General features: G+C 38.5%; 2 protein-coding genes and 1 long non-coding RNA gene across 10 annotated transcripts in view; 1 reads left to right on the top strand and 2 right to left on the bottom strand.

The window, feature by feature from the left end:
• Positions 1-3,354, bottom strand: part of LOC106079930 (uncharacterized) — a 61,097-nt gene extending 57,743 nt beyond the window's left edge. For all 4 annotated transcript variants that reach the window (XM_056030111.1, XM_056030110.1, XM_056030112.1 and 1 more), the window contains exons 1-4: positions 3,200-3,354; positions 2,802-2,882; positions 2,040-2,147; positions 626-769 (exon numbers count right to left, since the gene is read on the bottom strand). In XM_056030111.1, the coding sequence (XP_055886086.1) occupies positions 626-769; positions 2,040-2,147; positions 2,802-2,882; positions 3,200-3,257 (391 nt within the window). In that variant the 5' untranslated portion in view covers positions 3,258-3,354. The remainder of the gene's footprint in view (positions 1-625; positions 770-2,039; positions 2,148-2,801; positions 2,883-3,199) is intronic.
• On the top strand, positions 2,785-6,815 carry LOC129926412 (uncharacterized). The gene is made up of 3 exons (XR_008778071.1): positions 2,785-2,939; positions 5,102-5,242; positions 6,640-6,815. It is a non-coding gene; the product is annotated as an uncharacterized LOC129926412 (long non-coding RNA).
• LOC106079931 (tyrosine-protein kinase receptor Tie-1-like) overlaps positions 5,734-27,042 on the bottom strand; it is a 44,008-nt gene continuing 22,699 nt past the window's right edge. For 2 of the 5 annotated variants that reach the window (XM_056030117.1, XM_056030120.1), the window contains 7 exons: positions 24,244-24,381; positions 22,347-22,467; positions 12,835-13,082; positions 9,453-9,573; positions 8,687-8,919; positions 6,776-6,908; positions 5,734-5,906 (listed from right to left, as the gene is read on the bottom strand). In XM_056030117.1, coding sequence (XP_055886092.1) covers positions 6,901-6,908; positions 8,687-8,919; positions 9,453-9,573; positions 12,835-13,082; positions 22,347-22,467; positions 24,244-24,381 — 869 coding nt within the window. In that variant the 3' untranslated portion in view covers positions 5,734-5,906; positions 6,776-6,900. Of the gene's footprint in view, positions 5,907-6,775; positions 6,909-8,686; positions 8,920-9,452; positions 9,574-10,365; positions 10,566-12,834; positions 13,083-22,346; positions 22,468-24,243; positions 24,382-27,042 lie in introns of those variants that run through there. The other 3 variants (XM_056030118.1, XM_056030119.1, XM_056030121.1) reach the window with 3 other exon arrangements.

Genomic DNA, 27,042 nt, shown 5'->3' with positions numbered 1-27,042 from the left:
ATTCTAGCTTTATAAATTAAACCATTTTATAACAGATTATCCGCGGCCACCTGATTTACCAGGAGCTCCTGGAAATCTCCTGAAATTGCAACATATACGAAAAAATCCTGGAAATCTCAGGAATTATTAAAATCTTTTGAAAATATACAAATCTCCTGAAATATATAGACACAATTGTCATTTTGGGATGTTTTGAGTGTCATTCAATATGGAAAACGCCAATCCAACGTGCTATTTAAAAAAAGTCATTATGCAATTAACGTGTTTGTGGAATCTAGTGAAAGAAACTTTTCGCGCCTCAAACTAATGAAGAATTAATTAAGGTCAACAATTTTCGTAGATAGATTGAAAGATTTGGTAATTCTTGCTATTGAGCGTGATCTATGTAGGAAATAAAAAAATTATGATATACTGTATGACTTCGCTATACGCAAATCTCGTAAAGTAATTCTGTACGTAGTAAAGAATGAATAAAATGCAAAGACGGATTTATTTTCTAATACAAACTCTTAAATTTTACTTATTATCCGTATCCCTACCCAAACTTGGCCCGCGAAATCCGTTTCGCATTGGGCTCCACAATGGTTGAGTCCGTATGATGCTACAGTTTGAAACAAATACTTACCCTCTAGACAGAAGGGCAGTCCTGTCCTACCACGTTCACATTGGCCTCCAGTACATCTCCCCTGCACACAGAGGTAATTCTTATGACAATGACATTGATTCTTACATTGATTCCCATAGGTTCCAACAGGACAAGTTGACGCTCCTAGAGAAAAAAAGAGATTTGTTGAACTCTCAACTCAAATTTCAATGTCAACATTTCCGAGTTGATCTAATGATCGACAAAAGAATGTCATTTTTGTGACCCATTCTATCACCTCGACAGAATATTTCTGTTACCGAATAGAGCAATACTGCTTTGTGTTTTGAAAGTGTAAGGTGTAAGTTACATTAAATATATATGATTCAAATTAACTCCTTATAGTCACAAGATTGGTAGAGAACTTCTTGAATCTAGTTTATACCACATCCCCCAACTCATTCGTTCACTCCGCTTAAGTTAATTCCTCTGTGTATTCATTAGTAAACCCTAGATTCATTCCTATACTAAACCCAACACTATAAACCTTTTCAAAATTTCCCACACATAGTCTACTAAAAGTATAACAACGCCTACGTCATAACACAATAATTTCACTAGTCATTGAGTTATCTCCCCTCCCCACCCAAAATTAAACTTCTAGAACGTAGAAGAATCAATAAGACCAGAGGTTCTCAACCTGTGACCCCACCCCCACCCCTTGGGGAACGATGGCGATTTTTCACGGGTCACCAGAAGCCATCGAAAAAATAGATATTTTGTCATTGTACAAAATGTTTCATTATTAGTTACTATTTTTTTTTAAACATAATTGTCATTCGAGGATAGATATAGCAAACAACTGAATCAGAATCATTTGAAACTTATCGCAGCCTAGATATAAGTAACAGTTTCATAACTTTCCATTAAACGGTGTGTCATAATGCATATTCTCTAGATTACAAACCATACATATAATTTCAATGGTGAAGATGTATGTATGTCATTGAAATGGGCATTCATTAAAATCAGTAATCTATGCTAGAAAATGTCCTAGTTTCGTTAGGGTATAACCCTTGTAAATGATCATTAAGAGAAGAAAGATCTGGTGAAACAGAAACAAACTCAACGTTTACAAAATACGAGGGCTTTTTTTTTTTACAAACTGGCGCAACAATTTCCAAACAATGTAGAATACATACTATGCCCCATAATGCCTACAAAGAGACACATAAGTAAGCAATCCAACATGAATATGTTATCACACGACTTGAAAGTAAATAAACGCAAGTAATAAAGATAAAATTTCATTTGGTTTGTAATTTAGGTATAAAATGAAATATATAGTGCCTTATACACAATTAAATTATTTACAATTGGGGGTCGCCACATAGTGGACAATTGTAAAAAAGGGTCACGGATCTAAAAAGGTTGAGAGCCGCTAAATTAGACTTACTACATGGAGAGAATCCAGGCTGTTTGGTGTAGCCAGTTTTACAAGCTCGACACTGTTCAGACATGGGGCCGTCACAACCTTGGCTGGGCTCACACTCACTATGACATGCTTTGAGATAGGTAAATACATTGTGTGGGTAAAAACAGACATTGAAAACACAGCAGGCATAAAACAGCTAATGAGGTAATATAAAATTAGCTAAGACAATGAAGAGCTCAGTGTTCTATTAAAGCGCAATGAAGCGTGAGGCGCTGTGAGGTCTGTTTAAATGCAAAAAAAAAAAAGGGGGGGGGGGAGGGTAGGTATCTTCTAAATTCTTGGTAACGAGCCCTAAGCATAGTGGCTTAAACCGAGAGCAATCATTTTTAGTAAGCCTCAACATTGACCTGCAACGTACAGCCTCCACCCTCAACCCAAATATACAGACTTGTCCACAAGATACCCTCCCCCCCCCCCAACCCAAATATGCAGACTCGTCTACAAGATACCCTCCCTACCCCAACCCAAATATACAGACTCGTCCACAAGATACCCTCCCCCCAACCCAAACATACAGACTCGTCCACATGATACCCTCCCCCCCAACCCAAATATACAGACTCGTCCACAAGATCCCCACCCCAACCCAAATATACAGACTCGTCCACATGATACCCTCCCCCCCCCCCCATGCACACACACGTTTCCGTGAGATTGGACCATAGCGCACTGAGCATGGAAGACGAAAGTAATTTACTGCAAAAAAAAAAAAGTTTAACTTACGATAACACTTGACGGAATAGTCAGCCTGCTCGGAACAGTACGTGTTACAGGGGCAAATATCCTTTGTTAAACAGGGTGGCTCTGAGTAAGGAAGAAAGAACACAAATTGTAGACAGGACTTAAAGTATGCTAGAGGATGTAAGTATTTATTTTTGTACAATCTAAGCTATTCCTTATGTGCATATGATATATAGAGAAAAGTAGGTAGATATATAATAGCCTATCAAGGAAACTTTTGAGCTAAAGGAGGAATAGCATTTTTATTAGACTGGAATCTCCATTTTGAGCTACATCTAAACTTAAAACTGGACTCCTAATATTCTTAAATGGCTAAATCTAAACTAGTAAATTACTAGAAACATATAGCACTAGACTATGTGTACTGTAACTTAACTTACCCCTACTCCTAGCCACCCTTGTCTCTGTGACTATTATCAGTAGTAACCAAAATATCATGTTGCGTGCCAATCTTGAGAGACCGATGCACACAGCAAGATGTAAATATTAATCTTATCATAGCGCACTGAACAAGAGCTATTCACAATCAACTTGAAACAATGACATACACATGAAAAATAGACTCAGGCTCAATAAGGAAATTCCCATTAAGTAGAATACACGCGCATCCTTTATGATTAAATCATGAGAAATAAGTCAGAGTAACAGACCTATATATATTAATAATAAGGCTCGAGTCCAAAGATTGCGACCTACAAATTTTTCTACATCAAACGCAGGCATAACCATGGCATAACCATTGTCCGCCAGTGGTCGATTCAGAGTTTCTTTTCATCGTCTACGTCTGTCCTCTGCAATTTTTTTGGGTCTCCAATGTGTATCCCGCGGCCTTAGTAAGTGAGCCCAAGCTGTCTTTTGGCATACGCTCGTCCCCCAAATGTGATACGTGCCCTGCCGGCGTAACTGTCGGACCATAAGTATTCCTTTATACTGTACATACTGAATTTCGCAGGGAGATCTTATCTTATCCTATATAATACTAATCGTTGTTTGTAGAGTGTCTTGCCACCGTATGTCCATGATGGAGCGCAAGTATCTTTGGTGAAAGAGTTCAAGTAGTCTTAGTCGCTTTCTGTAGAATACCCATGTCACACATTCATACATGGATTTTTTATAGGTAGGCTGAGCGATATGTTCCGCCAAACTCTGATCAGTTATTAGTTTCCATTGGCCTATGACAACAAAGAACCTTTCACAATGGAAAAAGCAGCGGTTAAATTATCTTTATTCGCAATTTAGACCCAATAAGTTTTTTTTTTAACTCGACATATAGATCTATATATATATATATGCCCCAGACTTGCTGATCTCTGTCTCTTAAGGTCTAAGGGAAACGAAAAGTTCTCGACCTGTATGGTGGCTATATGCACAATGCAAGACAGCAGGGTTTCTGTCCAGGGCTTTTGCAAAAGAGCATTTAAGCCTCTCAAGCCCTCAATCAAATAGAGTTTGAGGATGATGATATATATATATATAATTTATTTTGTGTCGTCGTTACTTAGACCCAACTGTGTGCTGCATATTTTGTCACATCTAACTCGAATTTACGGGAGGGGATGTTAACATGGAAAAATAAAATAATATATAGCCTGAGACCAAATCAACGGACATAGCCGGTGGGTAATGTTAGTGTATATATATATATATATATATAAACAATTTTTGCGTCTTTATTTAGACCCAACTGTGTGCTGCATATTTTGTCACATCTAACGCAGACGAAGCCTTTGTTTACAGGCGGTCGATTTAAATTGTTGTTGTATTCGTCATGGGCACTTTAAATTTTGTATTTATCTCAAGAATTGTGTCTCGTTGAAGGGGTGATGCCAACTGTCACTCTATTCGTCCCTCATGATCCTGGAGGCAGATTGACTTTTTCAAATCTTATTTCAGCCATGCATGGTCTACTAGACTAGTATTTTAGTAGACTTGCTCCGACACTTTTTAATTAATTATACTATTTCGTTTAAAAAAAACAACAAAAAAACGCCCAAACCCTCTACGAAAATGAAATTAACAAAAAAACAACAAAGTTCTTTATGATTCACATATATACAGAGATTTGCATAGAATATAAAATGCATATATATATATACATACATATATGTGCGTGTGTGTGTGTATCTCTCTATATCATATCTATGCATATTTTAATCAAGGATCAATCAAAGAGCTTAACTCATTGATTACTATACATGACTAGCACGTCATTATCTTCTGTCTTAGTTTTGAATTCAAAGAAATACTTGTTGTTAGTTCATTCCAAGTGTATCTATTGACAGACTGTCCCATTGGCTACTTTGGTGTCGACTGTTCTTAACCATGTCACTGTTTTAATCAAGAACTGTGTGATCACGACACCGGCAAGTGCAATGGTTGGAAGTGTGCAGAAGGATACGACGGTCTTCCTTTCTGTCAAGAATGTAACTTGCCTTTTTATTTTGTTAATCTATCTATCTATCTTTGTAAGTGATCTCCAGCTGTCTCGTTCTGAAAGCGCCTGCAATCACGTGCTCTCTTCTATGTCAGTTAAAGCAAGTTTTCACCTAAGCAGGTCTCGATAGCTTTTCTTGGAACCTCTGTTACGCCAAAAAAACACTGTTTTTGACATACATTAGGCCCCCATACGAAATAAGTTCCCTGCCCAGCGAAACTGTCAAGCTATAATGTTTACTATAAGCAATCCCTCTATACTGTTCAAATCGCTGTTTGTAGTGCGGTCTTGCCACTTTAAGTCCAGGAGGAAGAGCAGACATCTTCCCGTTACAGACTACAAAAACTATTAGCGACTTTTCCCCCAAATTTTCAGCTTGATCCGAAATTGTATGTGGGAGAAATAACGTGTACAAACTTTTGACCAGACAGACACAGCTGATATAGGCTTCGTAAAAAAAAAAAGAAGACGAAAGCAGTGTTGACGTAGTCCACAATTCTTTATTTGATTGTTGGGTGTTTTGTTTTACTTCAGTTTAATAAGTACACTTTTCCAGGGGAGTTAACTCTAGTGAAGACATTGACTCTCTCTGTTTACTCAACAGCTTCAGATGTATCATCTTTGTTGAGGGTTGTAAGTTTGTCCGTTTCTGGCTGTGAAGATAAAAACATTGTTCTTAGGGGCTGAACGCTTTCTAAGTGAAAGGGCTACAGTATTAGGAACTGGTCAGTCCTCACTGTGCTATAAACTTTATTTTAGAGTTCTTGAAATAATACACTTTCAAATGTAAACTATTCAGTTTCTGAACTAATTTTCATGTTTCACTATGACGCAGAATATACAAACGCTGTATGCGTAGAAAGAGAGTTCTAAAGCTTTTCTATAATCAACGTACATTAAGTCTTATATTTGACAAAGCTTCTATCAGCTCTCTCTGTTTGGTCAAAGTTTGTGCAAGTTATTTCTCCGACACCCATTATTTCTTTTACCTGACCAGAAAAGAATCATTAAAAAAATATTAACCAATTAGTTAATTAGCTATTAGTAACTGTACTTCGCTGAAGTAGTGGTATAAGCTGAATTAGTCCCCTTAATAGGTCGTCGTCTGAGTCTTAGTGAACACAACATGAACACATAGGAGGAGACTAAAGAAACAATAGAGAACTACACAATCTTTCATGTTTGCTTCAGAAGGTTTGAAACATGAGTTCGTATTCAGATCATTCCCCCATTTTTTTTAATTTGTATAAATGCTTTTTTTATTGTTAGTCTAGATCTATTAGAAATTTAATTACATGACTGATCCGAAATAATTGATACACTTATGCTTAATATAAGCTTTGTTTTTTATAAAATTATTTTAAAAAATATATTTTCTTGTTTCAGAATGATAAAACATTAGACAGCAGTTGAGAAATGAATTTAATATAGTACAGCTTACAAGTGCTTATGGTCTTTTATTTTATTTTTAAAACTAACATAAGTATGACAAAGTTAGTCCATTTCTTCATTGAAGCCTTACGTGTTTGGTTAAACGTTGAAACTGACTGTAATTTACAATATAACAGAACTTAGCATTGAACTACCTTCTTTGCTTGCCAAGGCACTATGTGATTTGTGGACATTCGTAGGTTGATGTTGGTGTTTTCAGCAATCTACCAGAATAAAAAAAGAGAATAAGTGAATAAATCTTTCTTTGTGATAAATTCACATACCTTAGTTAATAAAATCAGATACACCGAATTGTGCTTATACAATAAACGATATAATTATGAAAATCGGGTTTTTTAAAATTATTCTTAATTCGTTATAAGTTCTACTTTTATTGTGGCCATTATATTTTATCTATTATATTTACTAACATATCTGTCTCAAATCTAAAATCACTTGTTTATATTCCAAAGTACAAATCTTCAAACACATCGTAGCTCCACATCCTCATTTGCATATTACTATTCAACATTCTTTCCTATGAGAGAGAAACTGGTGAAGATTTGAACCACAGGATTGTTAGTCTACCCGTGAATTCACACAACTTTGAGAAACGCTGCATTAAAAATACTGATGATCAATAATGCAAAACAGAATAATAGTAATAATACGGAATACCTGCACAATAAAAAAAAAACACTACAAAAAAAATTAAATACCGTTATAAATAATTAATATTAAGTAGTTCTAATATGAATTTTTATACTACAGGTACCTTTTTGAATAAAAGTGACAATGTTTTAGAATAGACTTTCTAATTCCTCGATCTAGATCTACTTACACGGCGGGCTATTCGACTTGAAACAAATATTACAAACAACACGCGAAAATTAAAGGCCAGGTAGAGTCGGCGCCTATGGAAAAAATCGGTGGGAATCCCTCGCCCGATCTTTTTTTTTTTCTTTTTTTCAAGTTTCCAAAATAACTTCTTATTGTAGGCATAACGTCTCCAACCCCCCACCCTCAGTTTTCAAAGGATAATGGAATCATTAGAATTAGAACGAAGTCTCTGTCATCACAGCAAATTTCCATAAGTATCAATAAAGCAGTCTTAGTCTTATTGTGGTCGTGTGTACTTGAAATACTGCGCTGGATGTGGCAAAATAGTGTTATAACCCTGCCATGCACACCGCCATCTAAGATAGTGCAGAAGGTGCGCACTATTAGTGACTAGACTTGGAAGGTTGTTGACTTTAGAGAAGAGAGAACGATTTCCGCCCAAGTCTAGAACCGAGATGAAGATGCTGTGCTCAAGGCAGATGTCCTATGTGTTTGTCATGTTTCCATGTAAATAAACATCTATGTCTCGTTGAATAGCCTCCCTTCAGTTACTGCAATATGTAGGTCGAAGCTGGGCCTGCGTAACCATGTGTAACATTGCACTTTACATTAATCTGTGTACTCAAATACAAATCTTATTATTGCAATGCATTGAGTTTGGGTGTATTTACTTATTATTTACAGATGAAGTTTTTACTGCAAGAATTGTAATAGTCATTGAAGATGATTTAGTACAGTTTTATATTGATAATGTTTGGCATTTATTTGAACAATGATTTTCTGCATCCCTCCTTTTTCCGCCCCCCCCCCTATTTTAAATGCTGTTATTTCTTCACTTTAAACACTTTCTATTCCTTTATTACTGTGATTCAACTTTTATCCCACTATTTAAATCTATTTCACATAAGTAGCCGTTACACAGACCAGGCAGTCTATTTTAGTAAGATGATGATATCATAAATATCATCGAACTTCAGGTGACCGGCTATCATAATCTTTTCTCTTTCTGTTACTGTATTGTATGGCTTTAAAGTTGACATGTAAACAACGGGGGAGATTTCAGTGTTGAAAATGTTATACATGAAAAATTACAAAAAAAAACTAAGTTTTTAAATCTAGTTGTATATCGAAATGAAAACTGTGTACTCAGCGAACTGTTTACCGCATTGGTTTAGGACTGGGTCTCTTAGTTCTCGGCCATCCATATACTTGTTTAAGGGTTCGTTGTTGGTGTCTTGGGGGACCGAGTCCACTCTGACATTGTACGCTAGGTTGGGGATCAGTCCGGTAGTGATGTTGACCGTGTAGCTTAAGCCAACTCTGTTCTGTGAGTACACAGTGTATATTGGAGTCCAAGCTGAAACAAAGTCTGTGATGTTGGCCTTTATGAAGACTCTAAAGAGAAAAGAGATTAGTTTAAAGTAAATGATGATTGTATGTAAAGACTTTAGAAAATCTTTGAATGACAAAATAGAAAAAAAGTGAATACAATTTGTAAACAGTAAAGAAAATAAACTAGTCTAATCATCAAAGCTTCATTGCACAACTGAAACCTCAACAGATCAGTCAAAATACAACAGACATATGTAGGTAATTATTTGCGGGACAGAGGAAAAGTATTAATCTTTTTTCATTGCAAACAATACTAGAGACATTCTCTATGTAAGATTTATATGTTGAACTGGAAACAACACAATACCCAATAGTTACTTTGCAATTTCTAATGAAGTCACCAAATTGGGAACTGATGCCATTCATTTTTGGCAGTGGTTCTCAAATCTTACTTCGTTTCATGAGGGTCAAGATTTTTTTTTTATTAACAATTTTGTATTTATAAATTGGCTTGAGCACAATAATGCTAAAATAGTGGTGGTGGAAAGTGTTTGGAAACTGAATTGATTTTCAATGGACTAATAGAACACTCTTACAAGTAGTGCGAAATGGGTCCACCCCCTTCATCTTTAGATGCATCAAATTCTTTCCAGGTGACTGTTAGATTATTACAAGAGGAGAACACGGCTTGTGGAGCTGTCAGTAAACTTGGCAACTCTGAAAAAAACATTTTAAAGGAAATAATTTTTGAGCACGAAATATCTAGCCACAATCGTTCTGTTTCCACAAAACAACTAAACCTAGATCAGAACATGGACTACTACAAGAAAGCCAGTGCGGCTTCAGAAAGGAACGTGAGACTATTGTGGTAATCTTTATGACAAAGTGAATGCAGTGGACTGAATCACCAACATTGAGATGATTTTTGCGGCAAAGTGAATGCAGTGTACTGACTCTTAAACATTGACTGTACACTCTCCCAAAACGGAAACATTGATAATGAAGTAGATTTGCGAATCGCCAAGGCCAGGCCATTCTACGGTAGACTGTCTCAAAATGTGTGGAATAGACGCGGCATCACCGCAAGTATTAAGTTAGGTGTCTATCGGGCCGTTATCCTACCCCACGTTGCTCCATGTATCAGAAATGTATTTCACGTGACTACGCAGTCCCAGGGACATGAATTTAGAAATGTATTTCACGTGACTACGCAGTCCCAGGGACATGAACTCAGAAATGTATTTCACGTGACTACGCAGTCCCAGGGACATGAACTCAGAAATGTATTTCACGTGACTACGCAGTCCCAGGGACATGAACTCAGAAATGTATTTCACGTGACTACGCAGTCCCAGGGACATGAACTCAGAAATGTATTTCACGTGACTACGCAGTCCCAGGGACATGAACTCAGAAATGTATGTCACGTGACTACGCAGTCCCAGGGACATGAACTCAGAAATGTATTTCACGTGACTACGCAGTCCCAGGGACATGAACTCAGAAATGTATGTCACGTGACTACGCAGTCCCAGGGACATGAACTCAGAAATTGACTGATGTTAAATGGCAAGAACTAATACCTGACACCGGAAGTCCTCCAAACAGTCTGTCTGCAATGCATTCACACAATCCTGATGCTGTTTCAATGCGACAGACAAGCATGTCTGCAAAATGGACGTAATCATCTTCTTTTTTTGAAATAACGTCTGTATTATATAAGATAAGATAAGATAATGGAGACTCCGTCATCCCTAAAAGAAAAACTCTTTATTTTCAAGTAAAGGAAAGGAAGCGATCTCAAGCAGAACAAAGAAAACGCTTCAGGAACACAATTGAAACGCTCTGAAAAGTCTTCAACATTGACCCTGCCACCTGGGAGACGGAAGATGTGAAAAATTGGCACAAAAAAATCAATGCGATTGAGACAAGCTTCAGCTGAAATACTTTGCCCAGTGTGCAGCCGAACATTCCGGGCTCACATAGGTCTCAGCAGCCAAATGAGGAGACACATAATCACTGTGAGAAGCTCTCAGTCCCCTGGATGATGAAATTGATTATCATCGAAACACGATGAATGAATTATATAAATCTAGATCATAATGCTTAGTGCTGTGAACCTCTGGTTCTAAATATCCAATAAACCTAGATCTTAATGATTGGTGTTGTGAACTGTCTCCAAATAGCCAGAATACCTAGCACAGCCAAGGGGGTTTTGAGTTTAAAACCCTCTACCAGGGAGTTCTGCAGTTAAATTCCCTTCTTCTATAAAGCAAAACAAAACAAAATGCAAACGACAATCCCCAAATTCCAAGAGCACAGGTAAGGAAGATTTTGATTTTAAAACCCCATTCAAAATTTACGATAACCCCCATCTTTAATATAAAAAAAAGCAAATTACACATTCAAAACTCTATGAACATAGCCAAAGGGTTTTTGAGTTTAAGCCCCCCTTCAGCGGTGTTTGAATCTAAAAAATACCTCTTCAATATAAAAAAAAGCAAACTACACACTTAAAATGTAAGGAGCGTAGACAAATGGGTTTTGACTTTAAAACCCCTTCAGATGGCTTTAAATTTAAAATCCCCCTACAGAATGTTTTGAGGTTGAAAATCTCTATCTTCAATATTATTCTCTAGCAGATTACAGTCACCAAATTCTATAGCTGTAGCTAAATGGGGTTTTGAATTTGAAAAAAAAACAACTCCAGAGAATTTTTAGTTTAACCCCCCCCCCCCAACAGATTATTTGGACGATAAAACGTCCCTTTTCGATATGAAATCTAAAGCAAACTAAAGTCTCCTAATTCCAAGAGCGTAGTCAAGAGATGTTACACATTTCTACCAGTATATGGGCTCCAATAACAGAGTACAGTCAATAGTCATCTTCCGATATTGAAAAACACTAAATGTGTCTCAACAAAGATGACTAAGACTGATTTTAGGAGTCAGTTATAGAGATCGGGTCTCAATCAACGAGAACTGGGAGTCGACTCCTTAGTAAGGTTGTGACAGAGCGTCGCTTGAGGTTTGCTGGACATGTTATCCGACAAATGAATTACGCATAATAAGAGTTGCGATGACATCCAAGTACAACTTGGCTCCACACTTTCATGGAGGTCCTCAGAGCAGGTGGGAAGAGGCTTCAGATATTGCCAGTGACAGATTGTTGTGGAAACAGCTTGCCGGCAAATGCGCCGAACGGCGCGGGAGGGTCTCAGTAAGAATAGCACATCATGTTTTTGAAATAAAACTTTTTAATAGCAAAATAATGCACTGCAGATACCTCAGAATAGGCATTTTGTTGGCTTTCAATACCGGAAATAGTGCTTGGCGGCGGGGCTCCGATCGTGCTGGGAAAGAACCCAGTGCTCCCCCAGACCCCCTTGCGGGCAAGAGGAGTCTACAATTGTTCCACTAACTCCAGGAAGAACCTATTCTAGGGCTTAATAAACGTTCCGAAAGAATAAAGGGTCAGAATGTAAAAAGAAAATAATTATGTAGGCCTACACAGTCACACTCACACACATACACATATATATATATATAATTTTATACTTTTTTCACTGGAGGGGGCGGACGGAGAGAAAAATCCACCCCAAAACACATACACCACTAAAAAAATCCTGGCTGATCTGAATTGTCTCCAAATAGCCAGAAAACCTAGATCTTAATGCTTGGTGATGTGAATACTAATAATGTCAATGTCTAGGCCCTATATACATTGCCAATACAACAGATTGGTTCATTGAAAAGAAAAAAATACTCCACATATTTAGATTAAGGCAATGAGGGTCGAGCAGAAACAAAATGTCTTCGAAAATGTAATCAAATGTATTGATGCGGTTCTGTGGACTTCAGCTTTGAATACTTCCTTCCTTCAGATAGTGTGCGGACTGCGGCGAAGAAGATCTATAAAGTAAACTACATAGAATTACAGAGTTCAAGAGAATTACATCAAATATAAAACATTTCTTACTGTCGCACTTGTATAAGATGGCTTCGCTGGGTTCACCTGGAATTGTCCTTTTCAACAATTTGTCGTACTCCGAGGCCACAATGTCCACTCTGAACGTATACTCCACATCAGGCACAAGACCGGAAGTGATGCTGACAACGTGCGCCTTTTTCAATGACCTGTCTGTCTGTATGTCTGTCACAATATCTGGATCCGTCACGTTGACAGGATTGAGCCAAATGTCACCGTTCATTTGTTTCATCATGACTCTGGTGGAAATATCGTGACATAGAATGTTTAAACATTTACATTTACACCGTTTATTGTTTACCAGACTTGTCTTTCTTCATAAACATTTTTATTAAGTCCCCATGCTCTCATAAAAATATAATTGAAATAACAACAACATAATGTTATGTGTCTTAAAGAGTTTGTAAGACAATGTAGATGTGAATGTGCAAGATAATGATGTTACATGTCTCAAAGAGTTTGTAAGACAATGTAGATATGAATGTACAAGATGGTGATGTTACATGTCTCAAAGAGTTTGTAAGACAATGTAGATGTAAATGTACAAGATGGTGATGTTACATGTCTCAAAGAGATTGTAAGACAATGTAGATGTGAATGTGCAAGATGATGATGTTACATGTCTCAAAGAGTTTGTAAGACAATGTAGATGTGAATGTGCAAGATGATAATGCAATTAAAATAAATCACTACCACCATTGTCACACAACTATCATCAATGTTTTCCCATCTGCCTCAGTCAAACACCATTGTCATACAACTATCAATGTTTTCTCCTATGTCTTAGTCAAACACCGTTGTCACACAACTATCAATGTTTTCTCCTCTGTCTTAGTCAAACACCGTTGTAACACAACTATCAGCAATGTTTTCCCATCTGCCTCAGTCAAACACCATTGTCATACAACTATCAATGTTTTCCTATCTGTCTCAGTCTAACACCATTGTCACACAACTATCAGCAATGTTTTCCCCTCTGTCTTAGTCAAACACCATTGTCACACAACTATCAATGTTTTCTCCTCTGTCTCAGTCAAACACCATTGTCATACAACTATCAATGTTTTCTCCTCTGTCTCAGTCAAACACCATTGTCATACAACTATCAATGTTTTCTCCTCTGTCTCAGTCAAACACCATTGTCACACAACTATAATCAATGTTTTCTCCTCTGTCTCAGTCAAACACCATTGTCACACAACTATCAATGTTTTCTCCTCTGTCTCAGTCAAACACCATTGTCACACAACTATCAGCAATGTTTTCTCCTCTGTCTCAGTCAAACACCATTGTCACACAACTATCAATGTTTTCTCCTCTGTCTTAGTCAAACACCATTGTCATACAACTATCAGCAATGTTTTCTCCTCTGTCTCAGTCAAACACCTTTGTCACACAACTATCAATGTTTTCTCCTCTGTCTCAGTCAAACACCATTGTCATACAACTATCAGCAATGTTTTCCCCTCTGTCTCAGTCAAACACCATTGTCACACAACTATCTGCAATGTTTTCTCCTCTGTCTCAGTCAAACACCATTGTCATACAACTATCAATGTTTTCCCCTCTGTCTCAGTCAAACACCATTGTCACACAACTATCAATGTTTTCTCCTCTGTCTCAGTCAAACACCTTTGTCACACAACTATCAATGTTTTCCCCTCTGTCTCAGTCAAACACCATTGTCATACAACTATCAATGTTTTCCCCTCTGTCTCAGTCAAACACCATTGTCACACAACTATCAATGTTTTCTCCTCTGTCTCAGTCAAACACCATTGTCACACAACTATCAATGTTTTCTCCTCTGTCTCAGTCAAACACCATTGTCACACAACTATCAATGTTTTCTCCTCTGTCTCAGTCAAACACCATTGTCACACAACTATCAGAAATGTTTTCTCCTCTGTCTCAGACAAACACCATTTTCACACAACTATCAATGTTTTCTCCTCTGTCTCAGTCAAACACCATTGTCACACAACTATCAGCAAAGTTTTCTCCTCTGTCTCAGTCAAACACCATTGTCACACAACTATCAATGTTTTCTCCTCTGTCTCAGTCAAACACCATTGTCACACAACTATCAGCAATGTTTTCTCATCTGTCTCAGTGAAACACCATTGTCACACAACTATCAATGTTTTCCCTTCTGTCTCAGTCAAACACAATTGTCACACAACTATCATCAAAGTTTTCTCCTCTGTCTCAGTCAAACACCATTGTCACACAACTATCAATGTTTTCCCTTCTGTCTCAGTCAAACACAATTGTCACACAACTATCAGCAATGTTTTCTCATCTGTCTCAGTCAAACACCATTGTCACACAACTATCAATGTTTTCCCTTCTGTCTCAGTCAAACACAATTGTCACACAACTATCATCAATGTTTTCTCCTCTGTCTCAGTAAAACACCATTGTCACACAACTATCAATGTTTTCTCCTCTGTCTCAGTCAAACACCATTGTCACACAACTATCAATGTTTTCTCCTCTGTCTCAGTCAAACACCATTGTCACACAACTATCAGCAATGTTTTCTCCTCTGTCTCAGTCAAACACCATTGTCACATAACTATCAATGTTTTCTCCTCTGTCTCAGTAAAACACCATTGTCACACAACTATCAATGTTTTCTCCTCTGCCTCAGTCAAACACCATTGTCACACAACTATCAGCAATGTTTTCTCCTCTGTCTCAGTCAAACACCATTGTCATACAACTATCAGCAATGTTTTCCCCTCTGTCTTAGTCAAACACCATTGTCACACAACTATCAGCAATGTTTTCCCCTCTGTCTCAGTCAAACACCATTGTCACACAACTATCAGCAATGTTTTCTCCTCTGTCTCAGTCAAACACCATTGTCACACAACTATCAGCAATGTTTTCTCCTCTGTCTCAGTCAAACACCATTGTCACACAACTATCAGCAATGTTTTCTCCTCTGTCTCAGTCAAACAACGTTGTCACACAACTATCAATGTTTTCCCCTCTGTCTCAGTCAAACACCATTGTCAGACAACTATCAGCAATGTTTTCTCCTCTGTCTCAGTCAAACACCATTGTCATACAACTATCAATGTTTTCTCCTCTGTCTCAGTCAAACACCGTTGTCAAACAACTATCAATGTTTTCTCCTCTGTCTCAGTCAAACACCATTGTCACACAACTATCAATGTTTTCTCCTCTGTCTCAGTCAAACACCACTGTCACACAACTATCAATGTTTTCCCCTCTGTATCAGTCAAACACCATTGTCATACAACTATCAATGTTTTCTCCTCTGTCTCAGTCAAACACCATTGTCACACAACTATCAATGTTTTCCCCTCTGTCTCAGTCAAACACCATTGTCACACAACTATCAGCAATGTTTTCTCCTCTGTCTCAGTCAAACACCATTGTCACACAACTATCAGCAATGTTTTCTCCTCTGTCTCAGTCAAACACCATTGTCACACAACTATCAGCAATGCTTTCCCTTCTGTCTCAGTCAAACACCATTGTCACACAACTATCAATGTTTTCTCCTCTGTCTCAGTCAAACACCATTGTCATACAACTATCATCAATGTTTTCTCCTCTGTCTCAGTCAAACACCATTGTCACACAACTATCAGCAATGTTTTCTCCTCTGTCTCAGTCAAACACCATTGTCACACAACTATCAATGTTTTCTCCTCTGTCTCAGTCAAACACCATTGTCACACAACTATCAATGTTTTCTCCTCTGTCTCAGTCAAACACCATTGTCACACAACTATCAGCAATGCTTTCCCTTCTGTCTCAGTCAAACATAATTGTCACACAACTATCAATGTTTTCTCCTCTGTCTCAGTAAAACACCATTGTCACACAACTATCAATGTTTTCTCCTCTGTCTCAGTCAAACACCTTTGTCACACAACTATCAGCAATGTTTTCTCCTCTGTCTCAGTAAAACACCATTGTCACACAACTATCAATGTTTTCTCCTCTGTCTCAGTCAAACACCATTGTCACACAACTATCAGCAATGTTTTCCCCTCTGTCTTAGTCAAACACCATTGTCACACAACTATCAGCAATGTTTTCTCCTCTGTCTCAGTCAAACACCATTGTCACACAACTATCAGCAATGTTTTCTCCTCTGTCTCAGTCAAACAACGTTGTCACACAACTATCAATGTTTTCTCCTCTGTCTCAGTCAAACACCATTGTCACACAACTATCAGCAATGTTTTCTCCTCTGTCTCAGTCAAACACCATTGTCACACAACTATCAGCAATGTTTTCTCCTCTGTCTCAGTCAAACAACGTTGTCACACAACTATCAATGTTTTCCCCTCTGTCTCAGTCAAACACCATTGTCACACAACTATCAGCAATGTTTTCCCCTCTGTCTCAGTCAAACACCATTGTCATACAACTATCAATGTTTTCTCCTCTGTCTCAGTCAAACACCATTGTCACACAACTATCAATGTTTTCTCCTCTGTCTCAGTCAAACACCATTGTCACACAACTATCAATGTTTTCTCCTCTGTCTCAGTCAAACACCATTGTCATACAACTATCAATGTTTTCTCCTCTGTCTCAGTCAAACACCATTGTCACACAACTATCAATGTTTTCTCCTCTGTCTCAGTCAAACACCATTGTCACACAACTATCAGCAAAGTTTTCTCCTCTGTCTCAGTCAAACACCGTTGTCACACAACTATCAGCAAAGTTTTCTCCTCTGTCTCAGTCAAACACCGTTGTCACACAACTATCAGCAAAGTTTTCTCCTCTGTCTCAGTCAAACACCATTGTCACACAACTATCAGCAATGTTTTCTCCTCTGTCTTAGTCAAACACCATTGTCACACAACTATCAGCAATGTTTTCTCCTCTGTCTCAGTCAAACACCTTTGTCACACAACTATCAATGTTTTCTCCTCTGTCTCAGTCAAACACCGTTGTCATACAACTATCAATGTTTTCTCCTCTGTCTCAGTCAAACACCATTGTCATACAACTATCAGCAATGTTTTCCCCTCTGTCTCAGAAACGTGGCAGCAACCAGCCGGTGGGAAGCCCTGGTCGCCACTCTAACAAATCCTTTACTGGCTCCTCAGCCAAGCTCAAGCCGCGCCACCCTGGCACTGACACTGCCGGGAAATCACGAGGTAAGCGTAATGACTACACTCGTGAGGATTCTTTTAAACCCCGCTCTTCAGCTATCAAACCACTCATCCTTGGCACTGATCCTGCCAGGAAGTCACAGAGGAAAGTGAACTTTCACTCTCGTGAAAGTGGGCCTCATCACGGCTCCACCCACACTATAAGGCCACTCTTCCCTGACATTGACCGTGTCTGGAAAACTAGAGGTAAGCCGATCAATCGCACTCACGAAGTAACGCCTCACTATGGCTTTAGAGATAAGCCCCGTCCAACATACGCGCATTGGGCCCTCCGCCATAACGTCCATCCCACTTACTGGTCTGCCCCAAGAAGGAGATGTACCCAACCCTATCCGCCCGGCCTATTTCCCCAGGTTTCCAGAATTGCTCCTTCCACGTGGCAATCCGCCTGCGGACAGAACATAGGCGACAGCGGACCCTTAGGACGGACACCCCTCTGGACCTTGGCAACCTCTTAACTCTGGGAAAAATTTTCTTAAATGCTACGACCGACAGTAGACGAAACTTGAGTGATACCAACGTGAGCACTTTATAGATCTTTTAACAAAGACCTATCTTACGCAGGGAGGGTTGTGACGAACCGTTTTAGCTCACTCAAGATATCACTCAGGTCTAAGCATTTAATTAATTTATTTACTCGCTATTAATCATCAATTTTATTAATTTAGCCAATCAAGCGCTAAAAACGCAGCCACCACCCCTCCAATCCAACCCCACCCCCTTTGGCAGCGATGTCACATTTTACTATCCCCACCTTGACACGTGCCACACTAGACTCTTGACAAGAGTACGCTCCCCTTTTCCTATCTTGGCAAACATCCGTTGACCCCCCCCCCCCCTTGTTGGGAGCGGCTGGTCACTTCAAAGTGCCCATTCAACTCAACGCCTCGGGCAACGCTATTCGTCTAGCACTAGCCATTATCAAGGTATAATCTCCCTTGATTTTGGCCGAGCTCCGATAATCTCCCCTTCATAATCAAACTGGCCACCTGGGCTGATTTCCTGGACTTTCAACTCGCGCCTTCGCGCAATGTCTATCTCCCGGAAACGCCGTCACGGTCAAGCGAGGATCTCTTTGTCAAAGACGCCAGATAGTCTAGACCACCTTTGCACTTATCTCCCGCCACTCACCCCCCCCCCTTTCTATCCACGTGTATATGGACAAACTTCGTAGTCCGATCTCATTCACGCTGGAGAGCCCACAGGGAGCACATCTATCTCTTGCTTGAGCTCTAGACTATTTTCATTCCCTTATTTCACTTTGGATTGGTGGTATGTAACTTAGTAAAGTGCTTGAGAACCATTTTACTTAGTAATGTATATATATATTTGTGCATTTATTACTACATTATTTGTGTATATATTTGTGCATTCTTATGATGGATAATATAAGTAGATTACTGTATACTTATATTTTTTAATCATGATTTTGTGGCTAAATGTTCAAACCAGCTGGACTAGAGTTTCTTAACAATTCTTACCAGATGTATTTAGCTCTTTAACTATTATTGATTTAACTCTGATATATTAGCGCTCAGCACGAGCCTTCAACGTGGTATCATTGATTAATTCCTTGGCAGGGAATTATCCAAACATTTATGTAAACATGTCTTATTACTGAGTATGTATTTACTTATGCTCTATGTTTACTTATGTGAGAGCATGGGCGAGTATCAGACGTTGATCTCCCCTTCCCCTTTCATCTCGTTTATCTAAGCGATATAGGTACTTGCTACGACACTTGTATTACTAATCACATATCACTTATTACTGTTTGTTATTTCCCTTTATGGGAGTCCCCATTATTATTGTTATCTCCCTTGATGGGACACTATATTCGTTTGTTAGGTCCCTTTGATAATTATGAAACTAGCTTATAGTTTCTATACATCATTCTGAAGATGTCCTTCACGGAAAGGCATCTACCTCCCAGTGTTATCATTATGGCTAAACCAACGCATACATCATATCGTTGCAGCTTTTATCTATAGGCTACACCCGCCTGAAATCTTAGCAACCTAAAGCTGATAGCAGATTTGCTGGCACCAGATCTGTAGACATCAGACCTACTCATCCTTCAAGAGTCCAAGTAACAACGCTAGCCACAGACTCGTCACTGGCTTGACTGATTGGTAGACGCAGCTTAGCTCTGCAACCATACAAGTTGGACTGCAACCGGAGCCTGGATCCACTACGCCAGCCCACCAGCAGACAGCATCAGTACCAGCCACACCCGTCTCACCAGTGCGGCACAGGACCAAAAGCTAAGCAACCAGCCTAATGACACTCAGACCACTTGGTTCTAATATCTGATGATGATAGTCTCCTAATGTAAATACGCTAGATCCCATTCTAGCATCTGTACAGCATTTCACCTTTCATTATCTTATGTTGTATAATAAACTGTACATAAGTTTACATCTAAATATAGTATTTGTTGCCTGCATTATAACGCTGTGCTTATAGTTTATATGTGCAAGTAAGGATTCTCAAACTATAAAATCCCCTAGACACCCAAAACGGCCAATATCTTAATCCGACTTGTCACAGTCACACAACTATCAATGTTTTCTCCTCTGTCTCAGTCAAACACCATTGTCACACAACTATCAATGTTTTCTCCTCTGTCTCAGTCAAACACCATTGTCACACAACTATCAATGTTTTCTCCTCTGTCTCAGTCAAACACCATTGTCACACAACTATCAATGTTTTCCCCTCTGTCTCAGTCAAACACCATTGTCACACAACTATCAGCAATGTTTTCTCCTCTGTCTCAGTAAAACACCATTGTCACACAACTATCAATGTTTTCTCCTCTGTCTCAGTCAAACACCATTGTCACACAACTATCAGCAATGTTTTCCCCTCTGTTTCAGTCAAACACCGTTGTCACACAACTATCAATGTTTTCTCCTCTGTCTCAGTCAAACACCATTGTCAAACAATTATCAATGTTTTCTCCTCTGTCTCAGTCAAACACCATTGTCACACAACTATCAATGTTTTCCCCTCTGTCTCAGTCAAACACCATTGTCACACAACTATCAGCAATGTTTTCTCCTCTGTCTCAGTCAAACACCGTTGTCATACAACTATCAGCAATGTTTTCTCATCTGTCTCAGTCAAACACCATTGTCACACAACTATCAGCAATGTTTTCTCCTCTGTCTCAGTCAAACACCATTGTCATACAACTATCAGCAATGTTTTCTCCTCTTTCTCAGTCAAACACCATTGTCACACAACTATCAATGTTTTCTCCTCTGTCTCAGTCAAACACCATTGTCACACAACTATCAGCAATGTTTTCTCCTCTGTCTCAGTCAAACACCATTGTCACACAACTATCAATGTTTTCCCCTCTGTCTCAGTCAAACACCATTGTCATACAACTATCAATGTTTTCTCCTCTGTCTCAGTCAAACACCATTGTCACATAACTATCAATGTTTTCTCCTCTGTCTCAGTCAAACACCATTGTCACACAACTATCAATGTTTTCTCCTCTGTTTCAGTCAAACACCATTGTCATACAACTATCAATGTTTTCTCCTCTGTCTCAGTCAAACACCATTGTCACACAACTATCAATGTTTTCCCCTCTGTCTCAGTCAAACACCATTGTCACACAACTATCAGCAATGTTTTCTCCTCTGTCTCAGTCAAACACCATTGTCACACAACTATCAGCAATGTTTTCTCCTCTGTCTCAGTCAAACACCATTGTCACACAACTATCATCAATGTTTTCCCCTCTGTTTCAGTCAAACACCATTGTCACACAACTATCAATGTTTTCTCCTCTGTCTCAGTCAAACACCGTTGTCATACAACTATCAATGTTTTCTCCTCTGTCTCAGTCAAACACCATTGTCACACAACTATCAATGTTTTCTCCTCTGTCTCAGTCAAACACCATTGTCACACAACTATCAGCAATGTTTTCCCCTCTGTCTTAGTGAAACACCATTGTCACACAACTATCAGCAATGTTTTCCCGTCTGTCTCAGTGAAACACCTCACTTATCTACAAATGTTGACAAATTAGTTAAACATTGATCAAAGAAATGGATCAGACCAACGATAACTAGAAAATTCCTTGCTTAAAGAGGTGTCTGCAACAGAAAACAAAAATGTGGAATGGAAAGTGCCTAGAAATAATTAATTAAAGTCCACTTCATTGTGGTGTCAGACTAACACTCCTTCCAGTATATCATGTTCTGAATTAGAATGCTCAAATCTGCAGGCATTGCTTGTGCCAACATGTATGTGAATACAATTAAGATCTTGTACAAATATTAGTGCCACTAAAAATAGAACGACTCTTACTTATACAAACCAATGGGTCCTTGGCCAATATCATCAGTTTCGTCAAAAGAAAACCATCTCAATGTGATATTATTGCACTTCGAAAGAAGCACTTGAGGAGGGAAATAAAGTTTGGGCAGTTCTGAAAACAATTAGGATTACAATAATTTCTGTCTCAACATTTGATTCTATTGAAGAATTTAATTATCCGCAACATGTATACCTGTTGTTTTTAAATTAGCTTTGAAAGTGTAACAAATAACATAACATTCTACAACAGTATGTTTAGGTTATTAGACAAAAACATAATACGCAATAATATTATTTAAACATCGCGAACGTAACAAAAAATATTAGATCTACATTTGACATTTTATAACCATTTACCGCAGATCTCTCTGCTCATAACTTCTGATCAGCTGATAACCGAATGAGGGACGAAGGAGAAATCAGATCTCAAAAAGGAAATTGCTTTTATTTTTATTGGACACATCTTTCACAGCTGTCAGACTAATATTATTATTCAAACACTGCACAGCTGTCAGACTGACATCACTATTCAAACACTTCACAGCTGTCAGACTGACATCACCATTCAAACACTTCACAGCTGTCAGACTGACATCACCATTCAAACACTTCACAGCTGTCAGACTGACATCACCATTCAAACACTTCACAGCTGTCAGACTGACATCACCATTCAAACACTTCACGGCTCTCAGACTAACATTACTATTTAAACACTTCACAGCTGTCAGACTGACATCACTATTCAAACACTTCACAGCTGTCAGACTGACATCACCATTCAAACCCTTCACAGCTGTCAGACTGACATCACCATTCAAACACTGCACAGCTGTCAGACTGACATCACCATTCAAACACTTCACGGCTGTCAGACTGACATCACCATTCACACACTTCACAGCTGTCAGACTGACATTACCATTCAAACACTGCACAGCTGTCAGACTGACATCACCATTCAAACACTTCACAGCTGTCAGACTGACATCACCATTCAAACACTTCACAGCTGTCAGACTGACATCACCATTCAAACACTTCACGGCTCTCAGACTAACATTACTATTAAACACTTCACAGCTGTCAGACTGACATCACCATTCAAACACTGCACAGCTGTCAGACTGACATCACCATTCAAACACTTCACAGCTGTCAGACTGACATCACCATTCAAACACTTCACAGCTGTCAGACTGACATCACTATTCAAACACTTCACAGCTGTCAGACTGACATCACCATTCAAACACTTCACAGCTGTCAGACTGACATCACTATTCAAACACTTCACAGCTGTCAGACTGACATCACCATTCAAACACTTCACAGCTGTCAGACTGACATCACTATTCAAACACTTCACAGCTGTCAGACTGACATCACTATTCAAACACTTCACAGCTGTCAGACTGACATCACTATTCAAACACTTCACGGCTGTCAGACTGACATCACCATTCAAACACTTCACGGCTGTCAGACTGATATCACTATTCAAACACTTCACGGCTGTCAGACTGACATCACTATTCAAACACTTCTCAGCTCTTACTGCACATTCTTTTCTTATTAAAAAAATTGAAGATGAAATTTTAATTAATTTTTTTTTTACATTAATTTTTTCAAAGCTTTTATTAACTCACTCTCTGTTTGTTAGAAATTTTGTACGGTATTTCTTTGATACCAAATCTCTGATCGATCTGAAATTTTGCACAATTATCTATTTTCCCTTACAATACAAGAATCAATTTTTTAAAATTTAATTAACTATTGATACTTAATTATTTTGTTTAGTATCTTGAGGGAAAGAACTCGTAATAGTCAGATGTGGAGGTCAGAGTTCACTAATTGATACAATATCAATCATTTCTTTATGTTTTACTTCTCTGACATCCTGGCCCGTCCCACTCTTCATCACATTGATAGCTCGGGCAGTCACCTTGGATCTTGTTGCAGTCTTCTTGGTCCTTACAGTGGCAGATAAGGCGACAGTCTAAGCCAAACGTTTGGGCGGGACAGGCTGGGATTAAAAACAACAACATAAGAATAGATTACACTGGAGAGTTTAGGTTTTTTACACTAACTCGTAGGCGATCTCCTCGTAGTAAATAAAGCTGGTCAGAATGCATATTTGGATATTATGAGCACAACGAATACAAAGGTAAAATCAGAAAATAAAAACTTTTTTGTTGGGGGGGGGGGGGGAGAGCATATCGATATGTCAGCACTGACGTTTTATAAATTTAATTTAAATCTAAATAACAACGAGCTAAGTTTAACATTAGGTCATAGTAACAAACTAATATCAGAAACTATAATGTACAAACTATCGACTACCACAATCCTCTGTGGATGTAATTAGAGATGGGAATCGAACCCAATTTTTAAAGTTCGGGTTCGGTTCGGTTCGGTCAGATTTAAGTTCGAGTTCGGTTCGATGACGAGTATAGTTCGGGTTCGGTTCGGTCAGGTCTAAAGTTCGGGTTCGGCTCGGTTCGATGTTATAATATTATGTAATAGCAAAATTAAGTTATAAGGTTTAATGCAATTTATTAGTTTGTTGCCTACATACATTTTAAGCGTTGCAAAAATTTCTTAATGGAAATAGAAATGAAGATGCTACAGGTTTTCTCTCAAGTCGGCAAGTGGTTTAATTCCGGGCGTGACTCAGCGCTAAGCGTATTCTAACCTTTTTCTCTTAGTAAAAAGAGAGAATTTTTTAAAAAAGGCTAATATCGATGTGCTTTCTTTCAGAACGCACTATTCATCATAATAAAAAAATAAAGTCGAGGGCCATATTAAATCTAATAATAAAGAGGCAGACCTGGCCAATAGAATTATGCAAGGGACATTTTAGGTAGGCCTACATATTGCGCACGTACTTCTATAATGGGCTTGATCTTTTTAAAGAAATATTCTTCGTGTAAAGATGTCTCTATCGAGGACTTTTTTTTTCACTCATAAGTCGTCACTATAACAATACGGAAGAAATTCGACTATTCCGAGACAAAAAATGCAGAAGAATCACACTAGCGGAGATGTTTTAAAATGTTTTCTTTAAAATGTTTTGTCCCATATTGTGCATACGCGCCTCGCAAAAAGCAGTCTACAGTTGACAAGGTCTTATTAGAAGATAAAATGACATCTCCTACTTAATATATTTTAATTTTTAAACATGTAATTATACTAATATTCAGATAAGTTACGCTGAAAATAAATCATTTTTTTCGACGCCCCCTCTCCTTATTAGTTGGTCGTTGGTTTGTCACTTACAAACAGCTAGCACAATTGAACCAATAAAGGCGTTTTATATTTTTACCGGTAAGGATAGTATAGAGGGACTTCTTACGCTAGGCAGGAAACGTATCCCGTATGGGAGACAAACGTATGCCAAAGGCAGTCTTTTTTTTGTGAGCTAAAAGGTGGTCAACGTAACAGAGACGCCCCACGGAAACGCTTCATGCGTCAACTTTCCTTAGCTGACATAGAAGATAGCACCTGGTTGCATGCAGTCTCAGAACGAGTCAGTTGGAGTTCACTCCCGAAGGCCGCGGGATACACATCTGAGACCAGAAGAAAATCCGCTGCCGAGGACAGACGCAGACGCGAAAAGAAAAAACTAAATCGACTACCTGCGGACAGTGGTTATGCTTGTCCTGATGTGGCAAAATATGTAGGTCACAGCTGGGACTACGCAGCCATGGGAAAAACTGCATTCCTAGTAATCTTCGGACTCGAAGACACGCTTTATCATTATATTTTTAATTAATAAACTTTAAAATAAATTTCTTATGTGAACAACTCAATATAGCCTAACTGTTATTACAATATTCACATATTGAACTTGAGATAGAGATGTAATATTAATGAAATATACTGATATTTAAACAAAATCTAGGTTACCACAAAACAACGTCTTTACTCTTTCATGTCTCAAGATTGTCTGCCGTTTCACATTTGCATTACGCTAATTTCATCATCTTCAATGCATAAACACAAATCAATCGCTTAACCTCTTCTTACCGCCACCAGGAAACACACACACACACTATGACACCCCTTTTTGTCAGGAAGTTGCGTCTCCCCATCCCCCAATTCAAGGTACTCGCCATCCCCACCCACGGGGGAAGACCCAAAGTTTGAGAAACGCTGCATTAAAAATACTGATCATTAATGCCAAACAGAATAATGGTAAAAATATTCAGAGGCGTAGCTAGGAATTTTTCATCTTTTGGGGGTCCGGGTGGGGCTTGACCTCTTTGGGGGCCACTTCATTTTACGTAATATTCAATATTTATTGTAAAATCCACTCATTTTGGGCCCCCCTCAAGTGAGGCCCAGGGGGATTTTCCATTTCTCCACCTCCTACCCCACCCTTGCTACGCCACTGATAATATTCCTAAATGAAATATTTCACAATTTTGTAAAAATAAATCACTAAATAGAAGATAATTAAAATTTATTTTAAACTAGAACACAAATGAACTTAATGTAGATTTATACCTACACTCTATAATCGGCAACAAATATTCTACTCTCAACTAACAGCCATCTCAAATAAAAGTGACAATATTTTAATGTTGACTTTCTACTTACTAGGAACTAGAGTCTAGATCTAGATCTAATTAGAGGGCGCCTATTCGACTCAAAACAAATACTGCAAACAGCCCGCGAAAATTCA

The sequence above is a fragment of the Biomphalaria glabrata genome, chromosome 5, assembly GCF_947242115.1.
Source record: "Biomphalaria glabrata chromosome 5, xgBioGlab47.1, whole genome shotgun sequence".
Taxonomy (NCBI): Eukaryota; Metazoa; Mollusca; class Gastropoda; family Planorbidae; genus Biomphalaria; species Biomphalaria glabrata.
Note: the sequence above shows the minus strand (reverse complement) of the source record. Positions and strands in the feature narration are given on the sequence as shown.